The following is a 26,167-nucleotide window of genomic DNA, read 5'->3' as shown; positions in this document are numbered from 1 at the left end:
TGCCCTCTTAAATGCTTAGATCTTCATCAGACTGCCCCTTACTGAAAGAAAATTAATCACTTCAGGCCACATAACACATAATATAAAATATAAATGCTTATCTCTATGAGAAAAATATGATACTCTATTAAACAGCATTCAAATACATGATCTAAAAAATAAATTTATAAATAACCTGTTGCTGTATCAATGTTTTAATATAGATTGCTTTTATTTCACTTTGCATATAGAAAACTGAAATAAAGCATTCCACATAACAAATTTATTAATAAGCTAATTTTATCCATGGGGAAAAAAAGGAAAAATAAGAATGAAAAGTTTTCCATTTTGTAGAAAATGTCTTTCAAGACATGGAATCAATGTAAATGCCCATCAATTACAAATTAGATAAAGAAAATATGGTACATATACATCATGGAATACTATGCAGCTATAAAAAAGAATGAGATCATGTCTTTTGAACATGGATTAACTGGAGGCTATTATCCTTAGCAAACTAATGCAAAAACAAAAGAGTAAACACTGCATGTTCTCACTTATAAGTGGAAGCTTAATGATGAGAACTCACGAACACAAAGAAGGGAACGACAGACACTGGGGTCTTGAGGGTGGAGGGTGGGAGGAGGGAGAGGAGCAGAAAAGACAACTATTGGGTACTGCGGTTAACCCGTTTATGCTGGAGGTTACAAATTATTTTTTGTGAAAATCAGACCTTGACAATGACCTTGAGCAGTAGGATATGAATAATTCCCACAAAAGCTTAGTGTTCCAGTAATAGAACACTAGGCATAAATAGGTTAATACCTGAGTGATGAAATAATCTGTACAACAAACCCCCGTGACACGAGTTTACCTATGTAACAGACCTTCACATGTACCCCAAAACCTAAAATTAAAGTTAAAAAATGTCTTTCAATAGTTTTTTGGCTTCTTATTTTATTATGGAAAGCTACTGGCCCTTAGACATCAGTAAAAAGAAAAAGGAGAAAACATTTTCGAATAATTTGCTCATTAGCACTTCAAAATCACAAATGATAGTTCCAACTGCGGTTATTTTCGGTGAACAATATGCTCAACTTTCAACTATTAAAATTTATTAAATCCCTCAGTCAAAAAGAAATCCTGGGCACTAATGGACTAACAAAATTCCTATCATTGGAAAATTTTCTTATCTTTTTTCCTCTTAAGAAAAGGTTGTTCAAAATTTAACAAATCCACTTTATACAGCAACTTCAAGGAGTTAAAATTGTCACCAAATAATTTTCAGGCAGGTAGAATGGAGTTATATATTCAGAATGCATTCACATGTCATCTGCAAAGAAAACAGTGCCAAAATATATTTGAGGAGAAACCCGAATACAAACTCTTATCAAAACTAATGTAAATGTAGTTCACAACTGAAATCCGACATGTTCAAGGACTTGGTAGATAACTAAGATGAATGTAATAGTCAGGTAGTCCTGAAATTTTAAAAAGCAATACCTTATCAAAATAAGAAAGAAAAAAAGCTATAAATTTTAGTTAAAAAGGTGGTAGAAGTCTACAACAAAGGTAAAAGGCAAAATAGTTGTTATGCAACTCTTTTCAGAAAACCTTCCCAGATTTCCAAATGGGAATATGTTCTTGATTGGTGAAATGAGGTATGTAATAATTTTGAGGTCTGAGAAGAATTTAGGCAACATTAAAACCAATTCCTTCTGCTCCCTTCTTCAATTGTCTTCATTAAGCTCAAGAAAAAAAAAAAAATCAGAACTGGGGATATCTCCCATGTGCAATCCAAAATAAACAAATAATTGTTCTCTAAGAGAGAGTGATGAATGGAGACGCCAAACTGAAACTTCATAAAATCTTATTAAAAAACAAAATAAAACCAAAAATGTTCTCAGTTTGAGGAGTTAAGTTTGCTGTATTAAGGGCTTGTTTTCATTTTGTTTGGCCTATCAATTCATAATCTTCTGCAAGTCTCCTAAGTATCAGCTAAGACAATTCTGATCTGGAGACAGGTGTGCCAGTATCTCCAGGAGCACAGCCATGGCCGCCAGTGAGAGGAAGCCACCCCTGAAGTGCATGGAAGAATTCCAAAATCCATGGGCGAGAAAGGGAAAGAACTAAGGGCTATATGTTGACTTATTCCACTATTTGAAGAATGAGTATCTCAGGGTTTTGTTTGTTTTCGAATCTGAGAGCAATCTACGTTCTGGCTCTTAACTCCTAGTTTATTAAAATATTTTTCAAGTCATAAATGCAAAAATGATTTATCACAGGAACAGCATTAGGTCCACAGCTTCTGAGGCCCTGTTGTAATGCTAATTACACTGTCACCATTCTGTAAGCTAAGCCTCCTATGACAGAGCCCGGGAAACAAAAACTAGCCATACGTACGTATCATAAACATTCAGCAGCCAGTTCAGACACATATCCACGCAGAGAGGGACGTTGACCAAATTGTTGTGCTCTTGCTCCAGACGGTCATAAATAGTGGTCAAACAATTAATAATCTGCAGGATATCCATGGGCTGGTCATTTTGCTTGAGGTTGTGCTGGTCCAAGGCATCACATGCAGCTGACAGGCTCAAGAGATCCACTGCAAAAACAAATAAAATCACAAATGATTCAGAGAGTATAACCTTCCTTTCGGTGTCCTTTTTCCTTTGAGAATCCTAGCTAGGACCCTCTCATACCCTTTAATAAACACCAAACTTGAACCACACTCTCTTTGAAAGGTGTTTTATTTTTATCCCTCGACTCTAAGTTGATGAGTTTCATCAATATTCAGGATCTGAAGTTGTTCTTAAATCTCACTGGCATTGGGTGCAGGTACGGGCAAAGACATAATTCCCATGCTTGGATTACTGGGGAATATCTGAGAGTTAAGGGGGCCTATCCTGTTCTACATAAACAGAGTCAATTTTCACCTGAATAAGAAAAAAAAATGTTTTAGCAGAAATGTTTGAAGATCCAATAATACTTTCTTGTATTGGTATTAGAGAAAATCTGTTAGATTAATCTGTATGGCTAAGGTTGTGTAAACTCTATTTCTAGCTATGCATTTATAATCATTAAGCACTTTTCTCCTTGAAATATCAGTCACCTCAGCATCTCTCTGCTACCCTAATATTAGGTGAAAAAAATACTCTCCACTAAAATTTTCTATAGGCAAACTAAAGTAATTGTATAATCTATCCAGTTTTCAGACCTGAGGCTCACTTATTTCTCCTTTCACCTTCAAATTGTATTTTATAATATGCTTTCCAAGTCCTCTAAGAACTTTATAAGACTGAGGGAGGAAAATTCCCTTGATCTGAGGAGGTATTTAATCTTATGCCAGGGACAAAAATTTAACGACAGTGAAACTTCAACCTTGTCCAACATCAGCAAATCACAAGCTTTATTCCCAAGTGTCATGAAAAGATTCATTTCTCTAAAGCCAATTTATTAGCCAAACTAGAAACACAACAACATTGCTTTTATACCACCTTATACACCTAAGCTCTGGTTGAAATTCTCAGTCCTTTGAGACTAGGAATCCATGCTAATTAAGTAAATCTCTCATGCATCTAGGGGGAAGGGGCAATTCAATTATAAATGTAGTTCACATAAATACAGGTAAATCCCACTCAGTAAACAGCTTTCCCAGTAATAAAGAAATGCAAACTTAAGGCTTTAGTGTATTTTACAAGTTATTCGTGGCCAGTTCTAATTAAATATTAAGAAAGAAACAAAAATAGTGGTTAATACCTATGTAGGTTTGTGCAAAAATACTTTTGCACCTATATCGCACACATTTTTCTCTTTTAAAAAAAAGGAAAACAGAAAATCCTGGAGTTTCCCCAGAAGCATGAAGCAGACATGGCGGTGGAAGCAGGAGTCTGCACTCCTCCCTTGGAAGGGAAGGCCCCTCTGTTTTTGCTCTGAAATACTCTAAAGATCGAGAAATGACCCTTTTCATGGAAGCTGAGACTTTGTTTAAAGTGGGAGGAAGGAAGATAACTTGGGAGACTGACCTGAGGAGTCAAGTGAGAAAAACAATAAAGAATTTTAAAAAGCAATGCAAGGAGGCAGGAGGGCGGGAGGACGTGAGGAGGGAATGGCTGAAAGCGGACTGCATGGGAGGCTGGAGAGAGGTTCAGAGACAAAAGACTCAAACTTTTATTCTCTCTTCTGTGTGCCTGTTTTCCTCAGAGGGCGTATACTCAAGTGCACGTAGTAGGAACACTTAGAAACACAGTATACCCGCTCCATTACTGGAAGAGAGGAATGGATTTCTTCCAAACACCAATATTCCCAACATGTTTCCTTCTATACTGAAGGAAGCTATGGGTGGTTGGAAGTTTTTCGATTATTTTCTTTTTTGTTACTCTGCTTTAGTCATCATTAAGTATTTTGCCTCTGATCCAGGCATTTAAGAAGTAACTAGTGAGAATTTTTAGAATCGCTTTTGTATTAAGAGTCTTATTTATCCGTGTGATGGAAACGAACAAAGAGAAAAACTGCATGAATTTCATTTTATTGGGCCTGCTCTTATCTCTGTACAGGTGAATGGGTAACACACAGAAGAGCAATTGTTGAGTATAAATAGCTCCAGAGGGGAGCAAAGCAATTGCTCTGAAATTACAGGAGCAGAAGATGACACAGTTAGGAGAGAAATACTGTGCAGTGTGCTCTGCTAAAACTGGATGTGGTTAAACACAAGAACAATCCATCATAGAAGACTGAAGAGCACATTTCCCTAAACAAACATGTCAAACAGAATTCAACTTTCATGGAATTATTTTGAAAAGAATTCTATTTAGGTATACACAATCCATGCTATGGACCTGAAAAGGAAGTGAGAATATCAATAGGGACAATTTAATTGCCATGCATATGCTTTTCCAAATGAACAGCTTAGAGAACGCACCTAGACTTTTTGATGAAACATTAAATGTAATGATTAGCTGTTTTTAGGACCCTCAATAAACAACCAGCAGATACAGTTGTGTGAAACCATTTTTCTCCTTAAGCTAGGAATTTCCATTAAACATTATATGTGTGTGTGTGTGTGTGTGTGTGTGTGTATTCACTAGTAGATATACCTTCAAAGCTTTATAAAAACCCAAGTATTCTAATACATCCTCACTTTCTAAATTATGTTTACAGTAGAGGATGCTATAGGCTTTGAAGCCATTGAAGAATAGGGACCATGTGGTGGTACCCTACGCATGAGGGCTATGGGGGTGAGAGAGGGTGGGGACAGGATAAAAATTGCTGACTCTCCAGGATCCTCTTTGCTGTGCAGAAAAAGCAGACAGTGGTGGTTGGGGGGTGGCGAGCAGGCAGGACTTCAGCCCAGGGATCCCACTAATGGTTCCTGAGGCTCTGGTTGTGCCTGATCATCTTCTCAACCTTCTAGCTTCAAAAGCTAATTCTTTTCCTTTCTATGTATGCCACAGTAGCTAACTCTTGCTATTCCTTTCTATGTAAGACAGATTTTTTTTTTTTGTCTTTTACAGAGTGATAGACTCTTAGAGCCAGAAGGTTGCTTTAAAATCATTTTACAGTTGAGACAACTGAGACTAGAGATATGGAGACTCGCTCTGGGTGTTATGGCAGGTTATCTAGGTTTTCTGATTTCTCATGGAGGCACATATTGTAAGAGGGAAAAGTGGGTGGCAGAAGATGTCCTTACTGACTTTACAGAAAAGGAAAACCATTCTGCATTCCATGCTAATGACAACAGTAGGATAAAACAGAAGCACCAAAAAGTTGGTTAGTGGAAAAAAAAATGTCTCATGGTGCCTATATAACCCCCAAGTTCATCCTGTAGGTCAACCTGGATATTCTATGTTGATGTATAAATAATTCTGTGATCTAATTAGCACAGAAACAGAAAGAGGCGAGTAATGGTGGAAGAACTGCTGCATGTTTGCTGATTTTTCTTGCCCAGGCATGCCATTCTACAGGCAACTTGCACTTATGGCTGAAGGACCTCCCAAGCAAATCTTTGCACTTCAAGAAAGTCAATGCACTTTGATGTAGTTGTCTGTGCAGTAAGGGTTAATTCCAGAGAGGCTGGAGTTGGCATGAGAGGCCTTGCTAAAATATCTACACAGTGCAGAGCCCTGGTCAAAGCACTTTCTTTTCAAAATGACTTACTGTGTTGAAGTGTAGCCACGGGTTGCAGGTTATCACCATTGTTTATTGCTAACAATAACACTGACCATTTTTACCTGGGCACAGTGAGACCAATGGAAGCCAGTGAGTTTGAGGCTGGTTACATAGGAACAGTACGCCTAGGTTACTGGCAGGACATAAGAAAGCCTGGCTGAAACTCCAATTTGTGCCCCCTGGTTTCCAAGGTGTTTTGTGCTCACATCAGTAGCTCTTGTTCCAAGAGAGAAAATGCATCTTGGTGTGGCTTTGTAGACAGAGGGCAATTATAGCTTGTACCTGTCCTCTCTGGACCCTATGCTGTGAGGCAGCCTGTGGCTGTGACACTTATTCTGGTTTTAATGTTGTAGGTATATTGCATCCTTTTTCTGCAAAGAACTCTAGATTCGTAAGCACTGTCATTTGGGTCCTGTGACTCCTCTTTAGCAATTGAACCCTGTCTAACTGCCACTGTCAGGGCAGTGAGTGTCAGAAGCAAGATTGTTTAAGACACCTCCAACTCATTCTTAGCTAAAAGTATTACTAAGGCATTATTTAGAAAGAAAAAAAAAGATGATTATGATAAAAGGGATGAAAAAGAACCTTTGAAGTTGCTCAACAAGCTACCCTTGGTTGGAAGTAACACAGGCTTTGAAATTGGTTACTGATGATATAACTTTCTAGGGGAATCTGGAAGTGAGAGAACTTGAACCTAAGAACTTGAACAAAATGGATTAGGAGGCAATTGCAAACTGATGGCAAGACTGCTAAAAAGAATCCAATTCCTTGGTTGGGTTAGCAAAAGCTAATGTAAGTTCAGAATTTTTTTCCATTGGGCTTCACCCTCTCTGGCCTGCAGGTGGAGTCCCAACCATAAAACCAAAGCAACTATCAGTTTTGATAAATGGGCTACACCTGTGAGGCCAATGACAATTAAAAAGATAATTCAAATTGGGCACTTACAGGTATTCCCTATGTCACTACAGTTTTCTTTTTTGATGCCAGACCTAGTAGTCCCTGAACTGAGGCTACAATTAAGAGTTTCAAAGACTGGTAATATTCCAAAATAAGATACTATGGCTATTAGTTGGTACTTAAGCACAAGAATTCCACAAGGATCAATGGAATGGATTGCTCCTTCCCTGTCCCTTGCCTAATTGAAGCTGTCACACAAATGTTTTGTCACCTAGTGGACAGGCTAGCACCATTTCTTTATATGGAGTTATAATCCCCATCATAAGTTGAAAATATCTTAAGTCACAAATGCATTTAATACACCTAACCAACTGAAACTCATGGCTTAAGCCTAGCCTACCTTCAATGTGCTCCCAACACTTACATCAGCCTACAGTTGGGCAAAATGATCTAGCAACACAGTACACAGTAAAGTGTCAGTTGTTTAGCCTCATGATCTTGTGGCTGACTGGGAGCTGAGGTTCAGTGCTGCTGCCCAGCAAGGGGAGAGAGTATCATACCGCATATTACTAGCCTGGGAAAAGATCAAAATTCAAATCTAGAAGTACGGTTTCTATTGAATATATGTCACTTTGCAGCACTGTGAAATAAAAAAATTGTTAAGTTGAAACTTCACAAGTTGGGGACTGTTGCATTGTGTGTCTGTGTGTAGCTGGGGAAGAGGTTTGGCTTAAAATTAATGATAAAAGGAAAAAGGTGAGATTGTTGCAAAGGGAAGGAAACCACCAAAGATACTTTTTTCTTTCTTTCTTTTTTTTTTTTTTTTTGTTTGAGACAGAGTTTTGCTCTGTCACCCAGGCTGGAGTGTAGTGGCGCAATCTTGGCTCACTGCAAGCTCTGCCTCCCGGGTTCATGTCATTCTCCTGCCTCAGACTCCCAAGTAGCTGGGACTACAGGCGCCTGCCACCACGCCCAGCTAATTTTTTGTATTTTTAGTAGAGATGGGGTTTCACTGTGGTAGCCAGGATAGTCTCGATCTCCTGACCTTGTGATCCGCCTGCCTCGGCCTCCCAAAGTGCTGGGATTACAGGTGTGAGCCACTAAGCCTGGCCGATACTTTTTTTTTTTTTTTTTTTTAAGGGAAAACCTAACATAATGTTGCTGCCTAGGAAGAGGTTTAAAATAAGAGAATAATATGCTCCCTTAGTTTAGACTCAGATGCCTTTTGGGGTGGAGGACTCTGTTAAAACCTCCTCCTCCTTGAAAGAGCCAAGATGTGAGTGGGAGAGTCAGCCAACCTACCCAACACACTGGATGATGAGATGGGAGTTCTAACTGCAACTACAACACCATGGAGCAATATTAATGTGGCTTTTGGTTAGTATTCATTAATGTCTTTTGGTTCTTTCACAGGACATATCTGTTATTAATCATCTGTGTCAGGAAATACCCTGAGGGAATATTTACCCAGTCAAATCTGAAGAACAATGATTTATAACAATCTCAATGAACACTGTGTGGCCATTAATTGTGATGATGAAGGTTTAAGAAAGGTATTGGGTATGTGGTAGAAGGTTTACGTGCTGTATGTTTCATCTGTCACAACATTATGTGTTTAAAAAAAAAAGCTATTTTCCCTATTACTCTGTGTGGAAAGCTATTAGTGGGTGGAGGGACAACTGGGACAACTTGAATCAGTGACAGATATTTAAGTTGAATTTGGTGGGCCTACTTTCCTAAGACTGAAAAGCTAGAAATTTGATATGGATGGCTACAGAAATTTCTGTGACATACCCAAACCAAAGTCCTTTTAGGGGTGACTACTATTCATATGATTTTAGCCTAGTCACATTTTTGTGTCTCATGTGTATTTCCCATTAAAGATGTTATTTCTCAATGGCACCATGTCTGGTAGACCAAAGGGCATGAATCCACTTGAAATAAAAGAAACGGGAGAATTAGGAGCTGGGCTAGAGATATGTGGCCAGGTAGAATTTGCTTTGAATGAGAAATGATAAACTGATGAAAAAGACTTCCTAGTGCAAGAAGGGCACTTCAAGGGCATCCAATTCCAGGAGGAAGGATAGGGATGGCAAGCTGCCAAGGTTGATAGCTGGAGAAGGGAACCAATAATTACTGGAAAACAGAACCTACTAGGTGTTCTTTAACCTCTTTAGCATCAAGACTGAGAGACAACCATTCTTTCCCTAGTGGGTAACAGTTAAACAAGATTACAGTATTTCCCCTGGGAGATAGACGGGTCATGTTATGAGACCTCTCTTGGGCACCAGTATCTGTCAAACCATATAAACTGAGAAAATTAGTTTGGCCATGTCCTCAAGATGTCTTAAACTCAGAACTAACAGAGACATGGCCTCTAACCTATGTGAAAAATAATACATGGTATATGGAAAAAGTAGATTGTTGTAGGAGAGGGGCAAAATAATTACACTGGCCTCTCGAGACCCCCTTGCTGTGGAGGCAGCCTGTGGCCGTGGATCCATATCCTGACAGTAATGCTGTTATAATGTAGCCTTTTCTGGCAATAGAGCATGGATTTGTAAGCCATGATATTGTGGGTCCTGAGAGTCTTCTTTAGCAACTGAAGCCTGTCTAATGTGACCCTTGGTGCACTATCAGAAGGTGAGGTGCATTTACAGAGAAGGTGGTGCATTTTTCACCTGGTTTGTCATGGTGAGGGTGAGCCCAGAAACTGTGACTATTCACACAACTCCAGCCTGTACCAAATCTCTATAACGTGTGCTTTAGTTGCTGAATAGAGGCAAATTGTTCTCTATTTCTTATTGTTTGCAGAATATTTGTCACACTTATCAACTGCAGTATATTTAGCCCTGTGGTTTGGGCTCTCTCCAACCCACCACACATTAATAAACTAAATACACTTGGTTTGTTAAGTGCATTTTTATTTCTGCTCTTACAAGTTGGCTATCTTTTTAATTTTAGAAGCCACACACCTATGGAATGTCAACAGAACTAAAAAGGAAGAAAGAAAATGCTTAAATTACCTTCTTCATAACTTTCAATGGGGTATCAGCTATATGAAACAGTTTATAAATCCTTCTTACCAAGATTTTGTCTTTGTTCCTGCTTTTCTATCAAGTTTAATTTTCATTCACAATGTGTTGAGAGGCAGTAAGGAGTCATGCAACATTTAACTGATTACAAACTGGGGACATTATAGGCCAACGGTGATGCTCTCCACTTAAATAGTGAATTCTCTATAGTGGATACAATTGTGTTATTTGGCTTTCTGCAATATGGAAACATTGATAGGGAAGTGAAAAAAAAATAAGATCAAGTGCTTAATAGAGGTGGAAGTGCATATTTCCAAGGCATCTGTAATTCAGACTCTTCATTGGCATCAGGAAATCACTGAGATAACATCATTAATTTTCCTTAAAGTTAGAGTTGGTAGAAGCGGCGTTTGGTAGGGAAAGCTAGCCAGGGCAAGTTTTATTTGCCTGTACCACAGACAACAGCTCTTTATCATGGCTTTGCAGGCTTAGAAATGACAAAAGCCTGGGAGCTAAATCTGAGCAAATATAAAATTAAGAGAAAATTCTTAAATCATATATTGAAAGCAAGTAATGTGACCACACATATTTTCAATAAAAGGATTGGGTGAACTCTTCATTCTATAGTCTTACTATATATGGCACCCTCCTAGCATTAATGAGAATTACATACTTAATTTAGAGAAATACACCTCAATTTTGGCATACTTGAATTTTTTTCACATATTAGAAAAGCCAAGCTCAGAAAGGAAATGCAGAGAATTTCAAATGGATTTAAAAGTGAAAATTTAAAGAAATGATTCTACATTCAGAGCTTACCTTTATTACAAGGTTATCACCTCAAATGGACAAAATTTAGTATATTATTAAATTCTCCCATTTTCCCAATGTTTATTGGAAATTATAAGTTGAAATGACAGACAATAAAACACATATGTGAATGGAATTATTTTTTGAACAGGAAAATCGAACAGTGCCTAAATCCAGGGTGAAAATGGACATTATAGAAAGGAACAGTCGTTATGAGGTTTTCCATCTGGTCTATTTCTGTTTTTTTTTTTTTTTCATAGTATAAACTGGAACAACTGGTTATCTTTTGAACTTTTAGGATCTCACAGGAATATTCTATAGCACTTCATAATAACCCAGTGCCTAATTACTCCTTTATTAAAGGGAAACAGTAGCTCTGGGATGGAGCAGGGGCAGGGGCAGGAGAAGAGAAAGAGGCAAGACAACTTTCTCTATTCAGCCCCCTGACTCAATCCCATCCCAAACTACTTTTTCCCAGCTGTGATGCATTAACAGGTCCTAAGGAAATCCTCGACCTGGAAAGCCCTTTAAACGCCAGTTAAACTTGGCAGCTATATAGCTGAAAAATGCTAACTTCAGGCTATAAGGAAATGGAAGCCTTGGTTTACTTTCATTCATGCATTCATTTCATGAAAACATATTGAACCCTGCTGTGTGCCAGGTTTTGTGCTAAGCATTGGGGATACCAAGATGAAGGGAAAAGGCCTAGTCTCTCTTTCCAAATAATTCCACTTCTAAGGCATTTCTTCTCTATCTCCGTGTAAGAACCATATGCCAGGTGACTCCTTGACTATCTTATTGCTAGCCTCTGCAGATCCTCTGGTCGAACCACTTTATTTCTGAAGACCTGGCAGCCAGGGTTCGTGGTCCTTCTCTTTTGGCCAGTTTTCGCTACAATTCTGCATGATTTCAACACTGGCATGGGGGACTCATGCATCACTCTAGCCTCTCAGTTCCTTAACCTGCTGTTTCACCTCCATGGAAATTCACATCCACTCTACCTCTGCCACCTACTCAAATAGCCATACCCTAGATCTGATCACCTGAAACTGTTCCACCTTCAAAATAATGTTCACTATGATTCTCTCTAACCACAACTTCTCGACCTTCAGTTCCTTTACTACTTCTTCCCCCACCTCCCTGAAGAGTTAGCCTTTTCATCCCTCTACCTCCTAATTACCAGTTTCCATATGCATTCACAGCTTCTCCTACCCAACAGGGACTTGTCAGTATCATTTTAATCACTCTTTTGCCCAAATCCTCACTTCTCTTGCCCAGCTGTTCTCTGCCTACCCCAGGACAGAAGCATCTGGCTCCTAACTGCTAAGTGTGCCTGGGGAATACCACATCCCTGCAGACTGGTGCTACCGTGAAACACTCAGCCGCCTCTGGGTTCACAGAGCTGGTTTTCAACTCTGCCATCTCTCTTATTCTCCACAAAGATAAGCCCAATTTCATCATCTCCTGCTGTTAACTGCATTGCAGGGACTCTCCTCTCCATACAAAAAAACGGAAGCCTTTATAGTAAGACATCCCTCACCTTGCTGCTACCTGGTTTCTTAGTTACGTGGACCTGCCCAGATCCTTCCCTCGACCCCACCCATTACAGTGGAAGAGAGGTATCTCTCCCCGCCCTTGGGCTCTGGATTACCTGCCCATATTCTCTGAGAACTCACGTCATTTATCATCTCCTCTTGGGCCAATAATTGTAATCTCACCCTGTCTTCTCATACTGATATAAATACATTCCCAGGAATACTGTATTTTTGGCCTGCACTTGATTGAAAAAAATCCACTTAAGTTGACCCAAGCAGTTCAAACCCATGTTGTTCAAGGATCAACTGTACATATATATACACACACATACACACATATATACACACACACATATTTATATACACATATTGTGCCACATAATGACATCTCAGTCAACAATGGACTGCCTATATGACAGCGAGCCCATGAGATTATACTATATTTTTACTGTATCTTTTCTATGTTTAATTATGTTTAGATATACAATACTTACTATTGTGTTACAACTGCCTACAGTATTCAGAACAGTCACATGCTGTACAGGTGTATAGCCTAGGAGCAACAGGCTATCCCATACAGCCTAGGTGTGTAGGTGTGTACTAGGCTATACCATCTAGGTTTGTGTAGTGCACTCTTATATTGACACAACAACAAAATTGCCTAACAACACATTTCTTAGAACGTATCCCCATTGTTAAGCAACACTTGACTGTACATACATTTCCATTAACTCCTCAGCCCCCTCCAACTAGCTACCACCCCACTTTTCTCCCCTTCATAAGTAAATTTCTCCAAGAATCATTCCTACCATCTCTAATTCCCCACTTTTGGTTCACTTTTGAACTCACCACACCACTTCCACTGTGCCTCTAAAATCTCACCAAAATTACTAGGGACCTTCCTGTTGCTAAATCCAATGGGCACTTTCCACAACTTTATCCTGACATCCCAGCAACATCTGACCCTGGTGATGGGTTCTTTCTTTCTTCCCATGGAGTATGTGGCATCATAACCTCTTGGAATTTTCCTTCTTTCCTGCTGGCCATTCCTTTGCAGTCCCTTCTGTAGGTTGCTTATCCTGTGTCCTAAATAACTTCCCTTCTCACTCTACACTTTCCTGGAGCTATCCAATCCTCTCCACGGTTACAAGCAGCACCTACAGGCTCATGATCCCTAAATATTTTTTGTATATTTCTCCTGAGCACCACAGCTCCGTGTCTAACCTTACCAGACAAGTCCCCATTCACCTGATATTCCAAGCCAAGCACCTAAGTGTCTTCCTTGACTCCCTTTCACCCACCACATCAAGCTTGTCCAACCTGTGGCCCGTGGGCCACATGCGGCCCAGGATGGCTTTGAATGAGACCCAAATGAATGAGTAAACTTTCCTAAAACATTATGAGATTTTTTTTTTTTTTGCGATATTCTTTTTTTTTAGCTCATCAGCTACCGCTAGTGTTAGTGTATTTTATGCGTGGCCCAAGACAATTCTTCTTCTTCCAGTGTGGCCCGGAGAAGCCAAAAGATTGGACACCCCTGCACCACATCAAATGAATCATCGAGGCCTGTCAAATCCACTTCCTGAATATTTCTAAATTCTCTCCACTTATCTCCATTACTACTCTGCTAATTCAAGTCACAACATTGCTGGTTTAGATTACTGCAACAGGTTTCTCTCCTGTCACTCCCACAGCACACCAATCCATACTCTGTTCCACAGCAAGAATCATCTTTCTAAGCGACAATCTAATTATATCACTCCCAGGCCAAATCTCCTGACCTCTAAATTCCTTAACTTGGGTTTTAAAAACCTTGCACAATCTGCTTCCTGCTTCTCTCTCCAGCCTATTATTTCACAACAGATCTTTCCCCTGGAATTCTGTGCTTTAGCCATACTGACATATTTTCAGTTCCTGAATGTGTCATGCTTTCTCTGGGCCCTTCGGTACATGCTCTTCTTTCTGACTAGAACACTTTTCCTAGAGGGAGAGCTGCTTACTCTTCTAGACTTACCTAGCTTAGACATCACCTCTTCAAACAAACATTCTCTGAATCTCATTCCACACAGTTAGCTGTTCACATAGTGCCCCATTATCCCACTGTTGCACAACTAAATATATGACATTGAAATAAATGGTCTTGGAAATAGAGACAAGATCACTTTTCTTTTTTAACCAACTGTAGACATTCTTAATACATTATACATATATTTGCTTAAGTCTACAAATTTTATGAACATCCTGGTTATCCCTTGTTAGACTGTAAGTTCCATCAGAGTAGAAACTGTGCCTGTTGGGCCGGGCGCAATGGCTCATGCCTGTAATCCCAGCACTTTGGGAGGCTGAGGCAGGTGAATCACCTGAGGTCAGGATTTTGAGACCAGCCTGACCAACATGGTGAAACCTCGTCTCTACTAAAAAATACAAAAATTAGCCAGGCATGGTGGTCCATGCCTGTAATCCCAGCTACTTGGGAGGCTGAGGCAGGAGAATCGCTTGAACCCGGGAGGTGGAGGTTGCAGTGAGCCCACATTGCGCCACTCCACTGCACTCCAGCCTGGGCAATACAGCAAGACTCCAACTCAAAAAAAAAAAAAAAAAAGGAAACTGTGCCTGTTTCATGGGCATGTCATCAATGCATACAGACCCTCGGACAATAGTAGAGTTATACATAAACTATCTGATGACATGATAGAGCTGTGTAACACTTCAGGATTTTTCCACAGATGTATGATAAAAAAGGAGGAAAGCAATTCTGTCATTTTTCCTCTACCACATCATTCATCTTCACGTTGGCATTCAAGCTAATAAACCACACACGTCTATGAACTTTGGTTTGGATCAGATAGTCACAGTCTTCTAATACTAAGTACATTTTGTAAAAAGAAAAAAAAAAACAAAGGTAGAACAAGGAGAGACAGTGCAAGTTTCACAAAGGTAATTATGGATGCCAATGCCAGTAGTTGGAAAATAAAAATCATCAATATCCTAATTCAACATCAGTAGCTGAGGAATGGTGACAGGAATGATTCTAAAAATAAAACAAAACATTCTAGGCAAACTCTAGGCCAAGGATACATTAAAGAATGAATTCTATGTTGTAACAGGAATTGTGACAGCTATTTCTCCCCTCTCTAAGTAAAAATGTACCCAACCTACTTTTTATTCTAAGCAAAGACATAGTATCAAGATCTTCAAGTACTGGCCAATACTTACAGCAAAGAGCCTTCTGCAGTCTTCGGAGTTTCATGGCAGTCCTATAAGCTGAGAACCTGACATTATTCAGGTCAGCTGAAAAGGGGGAAAACAAAGATCATTTGTTATTCCATCAGAAAACACAGACAACCCCCCACCCCCCACAGTGATTTGCCAATAACTACAACCACCACAAAAATAGCCTAGAAGAAATATTGTGTGTATGCACCAAGCTTTCGGAGGTGAAAATTCTGTTAATGTGGGAAAAGAAAAAATAATTCCTTTTGCCCTTTGACAATCAGGAAGGCTAAGTTCTGTGAAGACTACAGTGGTATAGCCTGAAGGGCATTCATGTAGTCCTGTTTCCAAGAGGAAAGAGATGGACAGGCATTATTTTTTTCTGGAAAGTAATCTGGATCTACTGTAGTGAATTTTTGCTGCACAAGATCAAAGAGAACAAGCAATACATTATTTAAATAGCTCTAAGACCTTAAACAATCAAGTGGCAATATAACATTTTTTCTGACTGTAGAAGTTACACATGCTCACTTTGGGTAACTTAGACATTTTATACACACACACACACACATATATATATATATATATATATATATATATATATAATCAAAGAAATCATCCACAAGCCCCCATAAACTCAAAAACAGGCACAATTGGCTGGACTCAGTGGCTCATGCCTGTAATCCCAACACTTTGAATGGCCAAGGTGGGAGGAGTGCTTGAGGCCAGGAGATTGAGACTAGCTTGGGCAACATAGTGAGATCCCATCTCTACAAAAAAAAGTTTATATAAATCTTTCAAATAGGCACTGTTAACATTTTGGGTATTTTTTATCCAACATATGTGTCTATGTGTGTGATATGTATTTAAAAATATAATTAGGATTAAAATAAACATTTGGCTCTATATTCTAAGGTACAATCATTCTAATGTTCAGCACAGAATAACAACAATATATGTTACTGTGGTTTCTGCAGTCACCGGTCTATCAAGCCCTGACTCACGTCACCTAGCAGGAAGCTATATTTAGATGATGTTCTTACTCAAGTCTGCACAAGCCTTGATAGATACTGGGCTACATTTATTTCAGGAACCCAGCTCCAAAAAGCTCCTTGAACACAAGAACTCTGTCACCTACTTCTGTCATTTTTCCCAGCAACTTAATATGCAACTCCTCTCTGAAAAAGCTGTTTTAATACAGGTCATGGGCCAACTGACCAACTGAATGAATCAATAAACGAGAGAAAGAAAGAAAGAAAAAGTACACTGACATACATGACTAACTGCCATAATCAAATGGCACCTACGAAACCAATTCTAACAAGGTGTTAGGAAAGGGCAATAATTCAATCCATATCCAAGTCACTTGGGTCAACATTTTCAGCTTTATGGCCATTGCAGAGACCAAACATAAAAGCCTGAATTTAAACTAGGGGAAAGAAAATGATGTGTATAATTTAAACTATTCAGCATACAATTTTGTTTAAAAGACTGGAATACCAAATGTTGGTGAGGATATGGAGCGACTGGAATTCTCAGACACTGCTTGTTGGGAATGTACATCAACTTTGGGAAACCAGTGAGGCAGTTTTTTATGAAACTAAACATACCTGTATATTATGACCCAAATATTCTTTCCCCCGATATTTGTACAGAATACATAAAAATGTATGTGCACAAAAGATGTGTACATGAATGTCCATAGTAGCTTTATTCATAATAGTCAAAAACTGGAAATCAACCAATAAGGTAATGGATAAACAAATTGTGGTAAAGTCATTCAACGGGATACTACTGTGCAATAAAAAGGAACTAACTACTGATAATGCAACAATGTGAACTGATCTGAAAAACATTAAGCTGGTAAAAGAAGCTAGGCACAAAACAGTACATACTGTTTGATTTCATTTATATCAACTTCTAGAACAGGCAAAACTCAGCTACTATGCCAGATGGTAGCCTGGGGTGTGGTGGGAGTAGGTAACTGACCTCGAAGGTACACAAGGGTGTTTTCTAGGTGGTCGAAATGTTATATCTTGATTGGCACGGTGGTTGCACGAGTGTATGTATGTATTTGCCAAAACCCAACATGTACACTTAAAATGGAAACATGTTGTAGTGTTTAAATTATGCCCTCAAAAGGTAAATTTTAAGAGTCTTTAAAAACACTCACATGAACAGTATGCTATGATGTATGTGTGTGTTAGCTTAAGCTACATTGTAGAGGTGGTCAGTTGTCTTAATCAGGAATGAACTCCAAGGGTGGTTGGCTAGAAATTAATCAAAAAGCCTCAAGCCAGAAGCAGCCACTGTAAATGATTCAGTTATATTTAGCTCTTATTATACCAGGGGTTTCATTAATTATCCTAATTAATGTTAGACGGGCTTGTGTTAGTGATATTAGTGGTTTGTAAAATATTAGGATTGTTGAAAAACATTTAGAAACATTCCCTGCCTTGACATTGAGTTTAAGAAGAATCCAGTACATTCTCCATCTTTAGAAATGGTGCCCTAGGCTGAATTCCAAAATGTCCAGCTGTGGTTCACTGGATTCTTAGTTGTCAGAATTCAATTAGACAGTTGAGGGAATCCTGCTGCTAGAACAATGGTTCTCAAACTTGAGCAAACATCAGAATCACCTGGAGTGGATAGTTTAAAGATGCAGATTTCCCAGGCCCCACCTCCAGATTTTCTAATTCAGTACGTCTGGGGAGGGCCTGGGAATCTGAATTTCTAGCAAGTTTCCAGGTGATGGTGATGCTGCTGGTCCAGGGACCACACTTTGAGAACCACTCTAATAGAGGACTGTGGTCTCTGCAGACTGTGAGCCTCTCACACCCAGCACCCCAAAAGACAGAACTGTGACTTCACTGTGTCTCTGGCACAGGCTGTAAGATTGTTTTGTACCCACTGGCTAATAAATGCTCATAAGTGACAGAACTTGTTCTGAGACTTGCTTTCATTATAACCTGGCAGCCGAGAGGTGGTTAAGAGGGCAGTCCTCACCTACATCTAACCATGGATGGCTACCAACACCTATCACAGAGAACCTATGTGGGTCCTTGTTAGTTAAAGTGTGATTTGAGGAAGAATAGCATCAGTATCTGCTTGGAGCTTATGAGAAATGCAGAATCTCAGGCCCTACCCAGATCTGTGAAACAGAATCAATGTTTTACTAAGAGCCTCTGGTGATTCATTTGGAAATGATTTAAATGCATATTTTAAGAAAGTTTCTTGTTCTGTGTTGTTAAACTTCAAGTATAAATTCTGTATACCAACCTGTGTTGTCTTTTTTCTATCTTCCATTTTGTGGGCTTTTATTAATAGATTATTTAATAACTACTATAGTCAATTACACCAAAATCTCCCCTCTGGGATATATCTGTGAGTCTCTTGTTTATGATGAACGCCAATAAAAGGTGTTCAATAAATTTAAAGCATGTTGGAGTATCTTGAAACGCTATATATACCGATTGCTTCTTGAAGATAATTAACGTTTGCCTGGAGACTGTCCTTTGGTGAGTAGAACTTGATCTAGTTGGGTCCCTTAAATGTCCTTCTCTCTCTCTCCCCTAAAAGATGTGGTTCTTCCTTTGCCTCTTTTGCCCAGTCATCATTGCTTACTTTTTAAAGTGGTCTCAGCCAACTCATGGTATGAGTTGTCTTGTGGCATTAATCCGTGAGAAACCAATTCCTGTCCTCCCCTCCAGATTGGTACAACATCCTTCACCAGTACCATCGAATTTCTCCTATACTTGCTAGTGTGGAGTTCCCTTACACACACTCATAATTGAGTCCCTTTGGCTCTTTATAAAAAGCAATGTAGAGACGTGGAAATGCACTTTTGGTCAAATACAGATCGCTTTCCCGTTAACACCAGCCTGTAGCAGTTTCCAAGGGATAAGCATCCACTCCCAAATTTTCTTTCATTCCTTTACTTACACAAAAGTATTGAGTGTTAGTTCTGTGCCAGCCAAACATCTTGTAGAAGATACTGGTACAAAGTTTCTCTTCTTTTTTCCCTTTCTAATCCTCCTTCTCCATTGCCTCTTAACTCATGTGCCTAGTTTCCTATCATCTTTCTTCTTTCATAGAACAATTCCTCTCTTATGACCCTAATTCTACCCTCTTTTCCTATTTTCCTGGTTCTATCCAGCATTCAGAACAAATGGTCTCGATGAGGTCACAAGATCCATCCAAATCTTAGAGTTCATATCAAGAATTGGCAAATTCCAGTAGCTAGAGATCCAAGTGGGAGAGGCAAGAATGATCTGATTCTTTCAGGGCATGAATATTAGTGTGGAACAGTATCAGAGACAAGCATCTGGAAGGTTCCTGCTCTAGCAGTGCTCTCAGTTTCCCTAAAGCAGTTCAAACTCTCCTTCCTTCTAAATACTTCTAACTATGACACATTCTGCCTCTAGTTAATCCTCCCTGACATCTTTTCAGCTTACCCCAATCCACTGCAGTGAATAAGACTTCTGCCACCAGTTTTCTATGCACCAAAGTCCAATCCATTCTCAAACAGTGATTCAGGCATACCAGAAGAAAGTAGCAGGGAAAATGTTTAGTTTCCATCACAGTGCTACCGAAGCCATACAAATGTACATCTGGTAACTGTCAGTGAACTGCGACGGAGTTCTGGGGCCCTAAAAGTCTACTACTCAAGAGAGTTAACTGCCTGTGTTGTTTGAGTCCGCATGTGTTGCTAGGCGTCTGCAGCACCACTCCCTCTGGCTTACAGCTGGAAGAGATAAGTCCCTGCCTTATGAAAGTGTGTAGGATGCACACAGAAACCTCAAGATGCAATACAGCTGTGAACAATGTGACACTGTCCTGAGCTAAAGGTTGGGATGACTGTGTAGTGAAAGTATGTATGCAGTTTAATAAAGCTGAAGCCCCCCATTCCCGTGCCCCATGAGAGACTGGCCTCCACTTTCCCTGGGAGCTGACTTTCCAGGACTCTGATCCAAGTTGTAATGAGCTCACTAGCTCTCTCAGCCGGAACTCAAGAGGAGTGAGACTATCCAAGAAACCAGTTACGCCATGTTTCCATGGCAGCTGGGAGAAAGCGCACTTCAGAAGGGTAAAAATGCTGAACTGTACATTTCTCTTCATAACTTGTATTATTTGATCTAGGGCTGGTTCTAGCCTATAAATAGAGAAATCTAGAAATGTAAGGAACAAGGGCAAACATCAAACCACCTACCTTCTCAAGTTGAATTTCCAACTACTGAAGTGATAGCCCATTCATCTTTTATTTTGAAACATGAAACAAGTAATAGGCTTCTCTTGCCCCTTTGTTTACTCTATGCATTTTTCTTGACTTTGGTAAGTATTTCTGTTTTATGACTTTCACTTTTACTCTGTGTAAAAGTAGCAGGTGTCAAAATTCACCAGAAAAGAGGAACAACTGATCAAGTTTGCGTCACAAATCTACATGTTACATGCTTTTGAAAAAATAGCGAGAAACACATCAGCATTTTAAAGCCATGGAAGCATTCCAAAGATATTACAGAAAGAAAACATTAAGTCCCTTCATTTCAATTTTATAGCTGGTTTCTGTCTTTTAATAATGCTATAAAAATCCTACTATCTCTGACTGAACTGAGGTCTAGAATTTAAAACAAGGAGTGTTTTAGTCTATCTTTCCAATGGCTTGTGGAGACTTTTTGGAAAGGCCTAAGGTTTCAATATGCCTATCTATTAGCTAGAAAGAATAATAATGACCTCATTAACTTTCTGAGTAGAAAGAGCTGTATGGCTAATGATTATTCCAACAGATAAATTGGTATAGTGGTCTTTGTTTCTTCATACCAACTCTATTTCCCAGAAGAAATTTAATCCAAATCTCCCAGGTGATAAGTGAAAAATAAAATTTAGAGCACATATGCTTTTGGGGGAGTATTGTTCTAAATTCAGTGTTTGGCATACAATATGCATTAAACTACTACTGCCTGCCTATTTTACTAATTTTCCAAATTTTCCCAAGAAGCCAAAACAAGGCAGTCTCCCCACATACTCCTATTATAGAAAGGTGGCATATTTTAAAATATAATAATATGTCTCCAATTTTCCAGTCTCACTCCCCCAAAGGATTCTAACGGACTCTTCACATGACAAGTATTATTCTTGCCAGCTCAAACTCACTAGAACAGACAAGAACCATGGATCTTAATGAGACTTGAGATAAATTGAGTAATTTAAATCAAGTCTGTCTTGAAAGCAAATTAAGCCAAAATATCCAGGCTTCAGAAGTCTAGAATTATTGGGAGCTCTTCAAGAACAGACCAGGAATTCTGGAACATATCTTTAAAGAATTAGCTGAGAGAAGAGGAACACTAACACATCATACTTGGTCTGTAATTTTTTAAGATATATTTGAGGCCTCTTAAAATCTAAACTCGTAAAAACCTCATCATCAACATAGAGCTTTACATAAATGGGGGGGAAAATAAACCTACACACAGATAAACAGGAATTATGCATTTATATTTGGATGGAGTACAGAAAGTACAGTCTATGAATTTATAATTATATCAAGTTATGTTTCCAGATGTGAAATGGTTTTACTTATTTGTCACCAATGACTTTCTGAAATTCTTCTAAGAAATAAAGGAGAGGGCCAGGTACGGTGCCTCATGCCTGTAATCCCAGCACTTTTGAAGGCCGAGGCAGGTGGATCATGAGGTCAGAAGTTCGAGACCAGCCTGGCCAATATGGTGAAACCCCGTCTCTACTAAAAATACAAAAAATTTAGCCGGGCGTGGTGGTGCACACCTGTAATCCTAGCTACTCAGGAGGCTGAAGCAGGATAATTGCTTGAACCCAGGAGGTGGAGGTTGTACTGAGCTGAGATCGCACCACTGCACTCCAGCCTCGGTGACAGAGCAAGACTCCATCTCAGGGAGGAAAAAAAAAAAAAAAAAAAGGAGAGAAGCAATAAAGTACCTACTATGGGACAAATGTGGAAGACTCAGAATTGAGGAAAAGAGAAAAAGGTTATGAACCAAAAAATATTGAGAAGTTCAACTGTGAAATAAAAGATAGCACAAAATCCTGGCTGTGGACTGTTTAAGGCATTTCTGGCTCCCTCCTCTTGCTTGCCCTTCCTCAGCAGAATCTCACTACTTCTTAGCAACACTGTAATAATGGCAGAGTTGAAATTCAAATTAGTTTTGCTCATTGTTAGCTGCTCTGGTAAAAGGTTTGCTGAGAAATTAGTTTCTGTAACAAACGGCTGATATAAAGTTTTTTGGGGGAGAACTGTGTATCTTAAGTACCATTTCTGGGGCCTGAAGTCTCCCCCAGATAATGGAGGGCTGACTCATATAGGCACCGCTGTGCCATGTTCCTTTACATCAAGCTTCAAGAGCGGAAGGATCGGAGCTCTAATTCCCGTAACTTTCATTATATATAAAATATACAATCCATAATAATTATGGATCCATAAGGATAAATGAATGCCTTCTAAAAAGCTACAAAGCAGTTTTGCCTAATCTTTTAAAAATTATTAGTATTATTTTAATATATAATATATATCATTTTAAATACATTTATAATAGTACAAATGACATATTTAAATACATATTTTATCTATTTCTAACATATATGTGTATTTAAATATGTATTTGAATACTAATGATTTAAAAAGACTCTTTAGGCAGAACTGTTTTATAACTTTTTATAACACATTCATCTATCCATAATCCTTTCATCTATCCTTTCAATATTTATTGAGCATGTACTATAAGCCAAGAACCATGCCAAGTACATGGAACACACTGGTAACCAAAATAAATCTCTGCCTTTATTGAGTTTGCAGTGTAGAGAAGGAGATGGATAATAATCAAATATTCATATGTAGGCCAGGCGCAGTGGCTCACGCCTGTAATCCCAGCCTTTGGGAGGCCAAGGCAGGCAGATCACCTGAGGTCAGGAGTTCGAGAGCAGCCTGGCCAACATGGCGAAATCCCGTCTCTACTAAAAATACAAAAAATTTGCTGGGTGTGGCCGCAGGCACCTGTAATCCCAGCTACTACTTGGGAGGCTGAGGCAGGAGAATCACTTGAACCTGGGAGGTGGAGGCTGCAGTGAGCCGAGACTGCACCGTTGCACTCTAGCCTGGGCAACAAGAGCAAACCTCCATCTCAAACAAACAAACAAACAAATATTCATATGTACTGTGGTAAAATGGTGAAGGAAACACACAGGAAGTGATGAGACTGTATACACAGGGAAACATAGGTCAGAGGCTTCTTGGAGAAGGTGACATTGAAGCAAAGACTTGAAGGATGATGGGAGCTTGCCAGGTAAGAACACAGCAGGGTAACAGGTCAGCACATGTAAAAAAAATTATAATAATTTTTTTTAAAAAAAGCTCTGAAGTGAAGCAGAGAAGAATGTGGGGCTTTAAGAATCCTTAGAAGGCCAACATTGCTGAAATCTCCGAGAGGAAGGAGGAAGAGTGGGCACAGATAAGGCCTGACAGGTAGGCAGGGGGAGGCCCACTGCAGAACCCTGCACGTCGTGTGAAGGATTTTGGGTGTTGGGACTTCTAGTTAAACACAGCAGATGGAGCAGACTCATCTGTCTCTCTTTATCCCTGAAACTCTACTAGGATGATAGAAAAGGAATAAAAAATGGCATTTACCCAAAAGAAAATTAACAAAACAGGAGAGGAGACGAGAACAGATCAGAGCTCCAGTATTTTGGTGACTTAGAAAATGACCTGCTGGTAAGCAACTTAGGAGACCAGAGAAGTCCCAAGCTCCATTAATGCTGTTGGGGAGACAAGGAGATTGGGGCAGGGAGTGGGAGGAACTAACAAGAAGCATGCCAATTTATGTAGCCAAGAAGTCTCAGAAATGAAAGGCTCCAGGTTCCTCTGAAGACTGTAATGTGGCTGAAAATACAAGGACTGGTTGAAAGTCTTTAGAGCTCTAAACACCTCCCCCACTTGGAGCCAAGCATCTCAGCCACCTGCTGCTTCACCCTGACAGAAGGCTGGAGGCTTAATCGCGAAGCTGCACCACACACCAGGGCGCATGAGGAGCAGTGAAATTTGGAAGTGGGAGAAGGCACTGGAAACAGAGGGATTACGTACCAGCGCCACATCCTGAAAGACAGTAAATCCTTAACTTCATTTCCTACTCCTCAATTCCATATTTAATCTGTTGTTTTCTGTTAACTCATTTAAAAAAGCTCTTCTACCTAAGCACTTTCTTATTTGCCACCTTTATCTCCAGAAGGAACTTCAACTTCAGCAAGGTATGCAGCCATTAAATTGGTCCTCAATTATCATCCTTATGTATCATCTTCTTCATGCTGCAGTTACAACTACTCCAAATCAAATCAATTTCCTTGCAGTCCCTCTCTTGACAAGTGACTTACAGTCACACAGGCTACTCTGGCTGCTGGAATAAACAATACTATTCTTTCTTTGGCTCAGAACCTTCAGTCGCTGCTCTCCCGTTTTTCTCAGTCACAACATGGGTAACTCAACTACTTACAGAACTCTCAGAATGACACAAACTTACAAATTTACCCCAATCTACTTCAACTCTATTCTCAACCTCATTAATTAACCAATCTTAACAGTCTCTCTTCATAAGTGAACACACATCCCAGATTCTCCAGGGCAGAGCCAGTTTAATTAAATTTTCCTCTTTGTTATAAAAGACACTAAAAATGATCAGATGTGACTTAATTTTTATACCATTGTAAAGCCACATTCACAGGTTTTTGGTTTTTTTTAATGTTGTGCCTTAGCTTTTTTGGATTGTAAAAACATACTCTTCATAATATGGTTGACATTACCTATTTTGAATTTATCACTCTCTCACACAGCTGAAATATTTGTGGAAAACATATTTTAATGATGAAAATAAATAACAGTAAATTTCCTCATCTGCTTTAACCTTATCTTTTGCCCTTTCCTGTTTTAAAAAGTCTTAACTCAATTTTCCTAAGTGCTACCTTTTCTACCTTGGCGGTACAGTCTCGGCTTACTTATTTATCTGCCCTTATCTCCCAAGATTTCAACATATGATCTTTCTCCCAAAACTCCATTTCAATTACTTCTCTGGTAACCACAGAGCAGAGGTCACAAACTGGTTGAATTTAGTCTGCAGACTCTTTGTGTGTGTGTGTGTGTGTGATTGGTTGGTCGGTTTGGGCTCACATACTGGTTTTTGAAATTGTTGAATGATATGCCATTAGTTAAAAATCTGGTGATTTACCGTTATCTTGCTTCTCTGGAAGAACCTGAAGACCTGACATTAAGAGACCCACATTCTCATAGAACAGTCAGCTGCAACGGAGGCTCTGTTAGCCCTAACAGAAGCTTTTCAGGTTGCCCCAGTTCCCACCCAGTCACCTTCAGTCATTCAAATTACCAGCTTGGCCCCAGGAGGCATTTCTTTTCAGATCTTTGCCTCAGCCTGACCACTCCCTTATTCTCCCAAAAGCTTTACATTTACCCTTCAGTTACACTCTTTTTCAGGTTCTTGTCAAGGCTCTGACCGTGGA

The 26,167-nt window shown here is 39.4% G+C and overlaps 1 protein-coding gene across 17 annotated transcripts in view; it reads right to left on the bottom strand.

Moving 5' to 3' along the window:
* The window catches only part of LOC105490348 (dystrophin), a 2,266,916-nt gene that overhangs the window by 93,520 nt on the left and 2,147,229 nt on the right, over positions 1 to 26,167 (bottom strand). For all 17 annotated transcript variants that reach the window (XM_071089080.1, XM_071089088.1, XM_071089087.1 and 14 more), the window contains 2 exons: positions 15,641 to 15,715; positions 2,383 to 2,584 (listed from right to left, as the gene is read on the bottom strand). In XM_071089080.1, the coding sequence (XP_070945181.1) occupies positions 2,383 to 2,584; positions 15,641 to 15,715 (277 nt within the window). The remainder of the gene's footprint in view (positions 1 to 2,382; positions 2,585 to 15,640; positions 15,716 to 26,167) is intronic.

Source organism: Macaca nemestrina, chromosome X (assembly GCF_043159975.1).
Source record: "Macaca nemestrina isolate mMacNem1 chromosome X, mMacNem.hap1, whole genome shotgun sequence".
Classification (NCBI taxonomy): Eukaryota; Metazoa; Chordata; class Mammalia; order Primates; family Cercopithecidae; genus Macaca; species Macaca nemestrina.
Note: the sequence above shows the minus strand (reverse complement) of the source record. Positions and strands in the feature narration are given on the sequence as shown.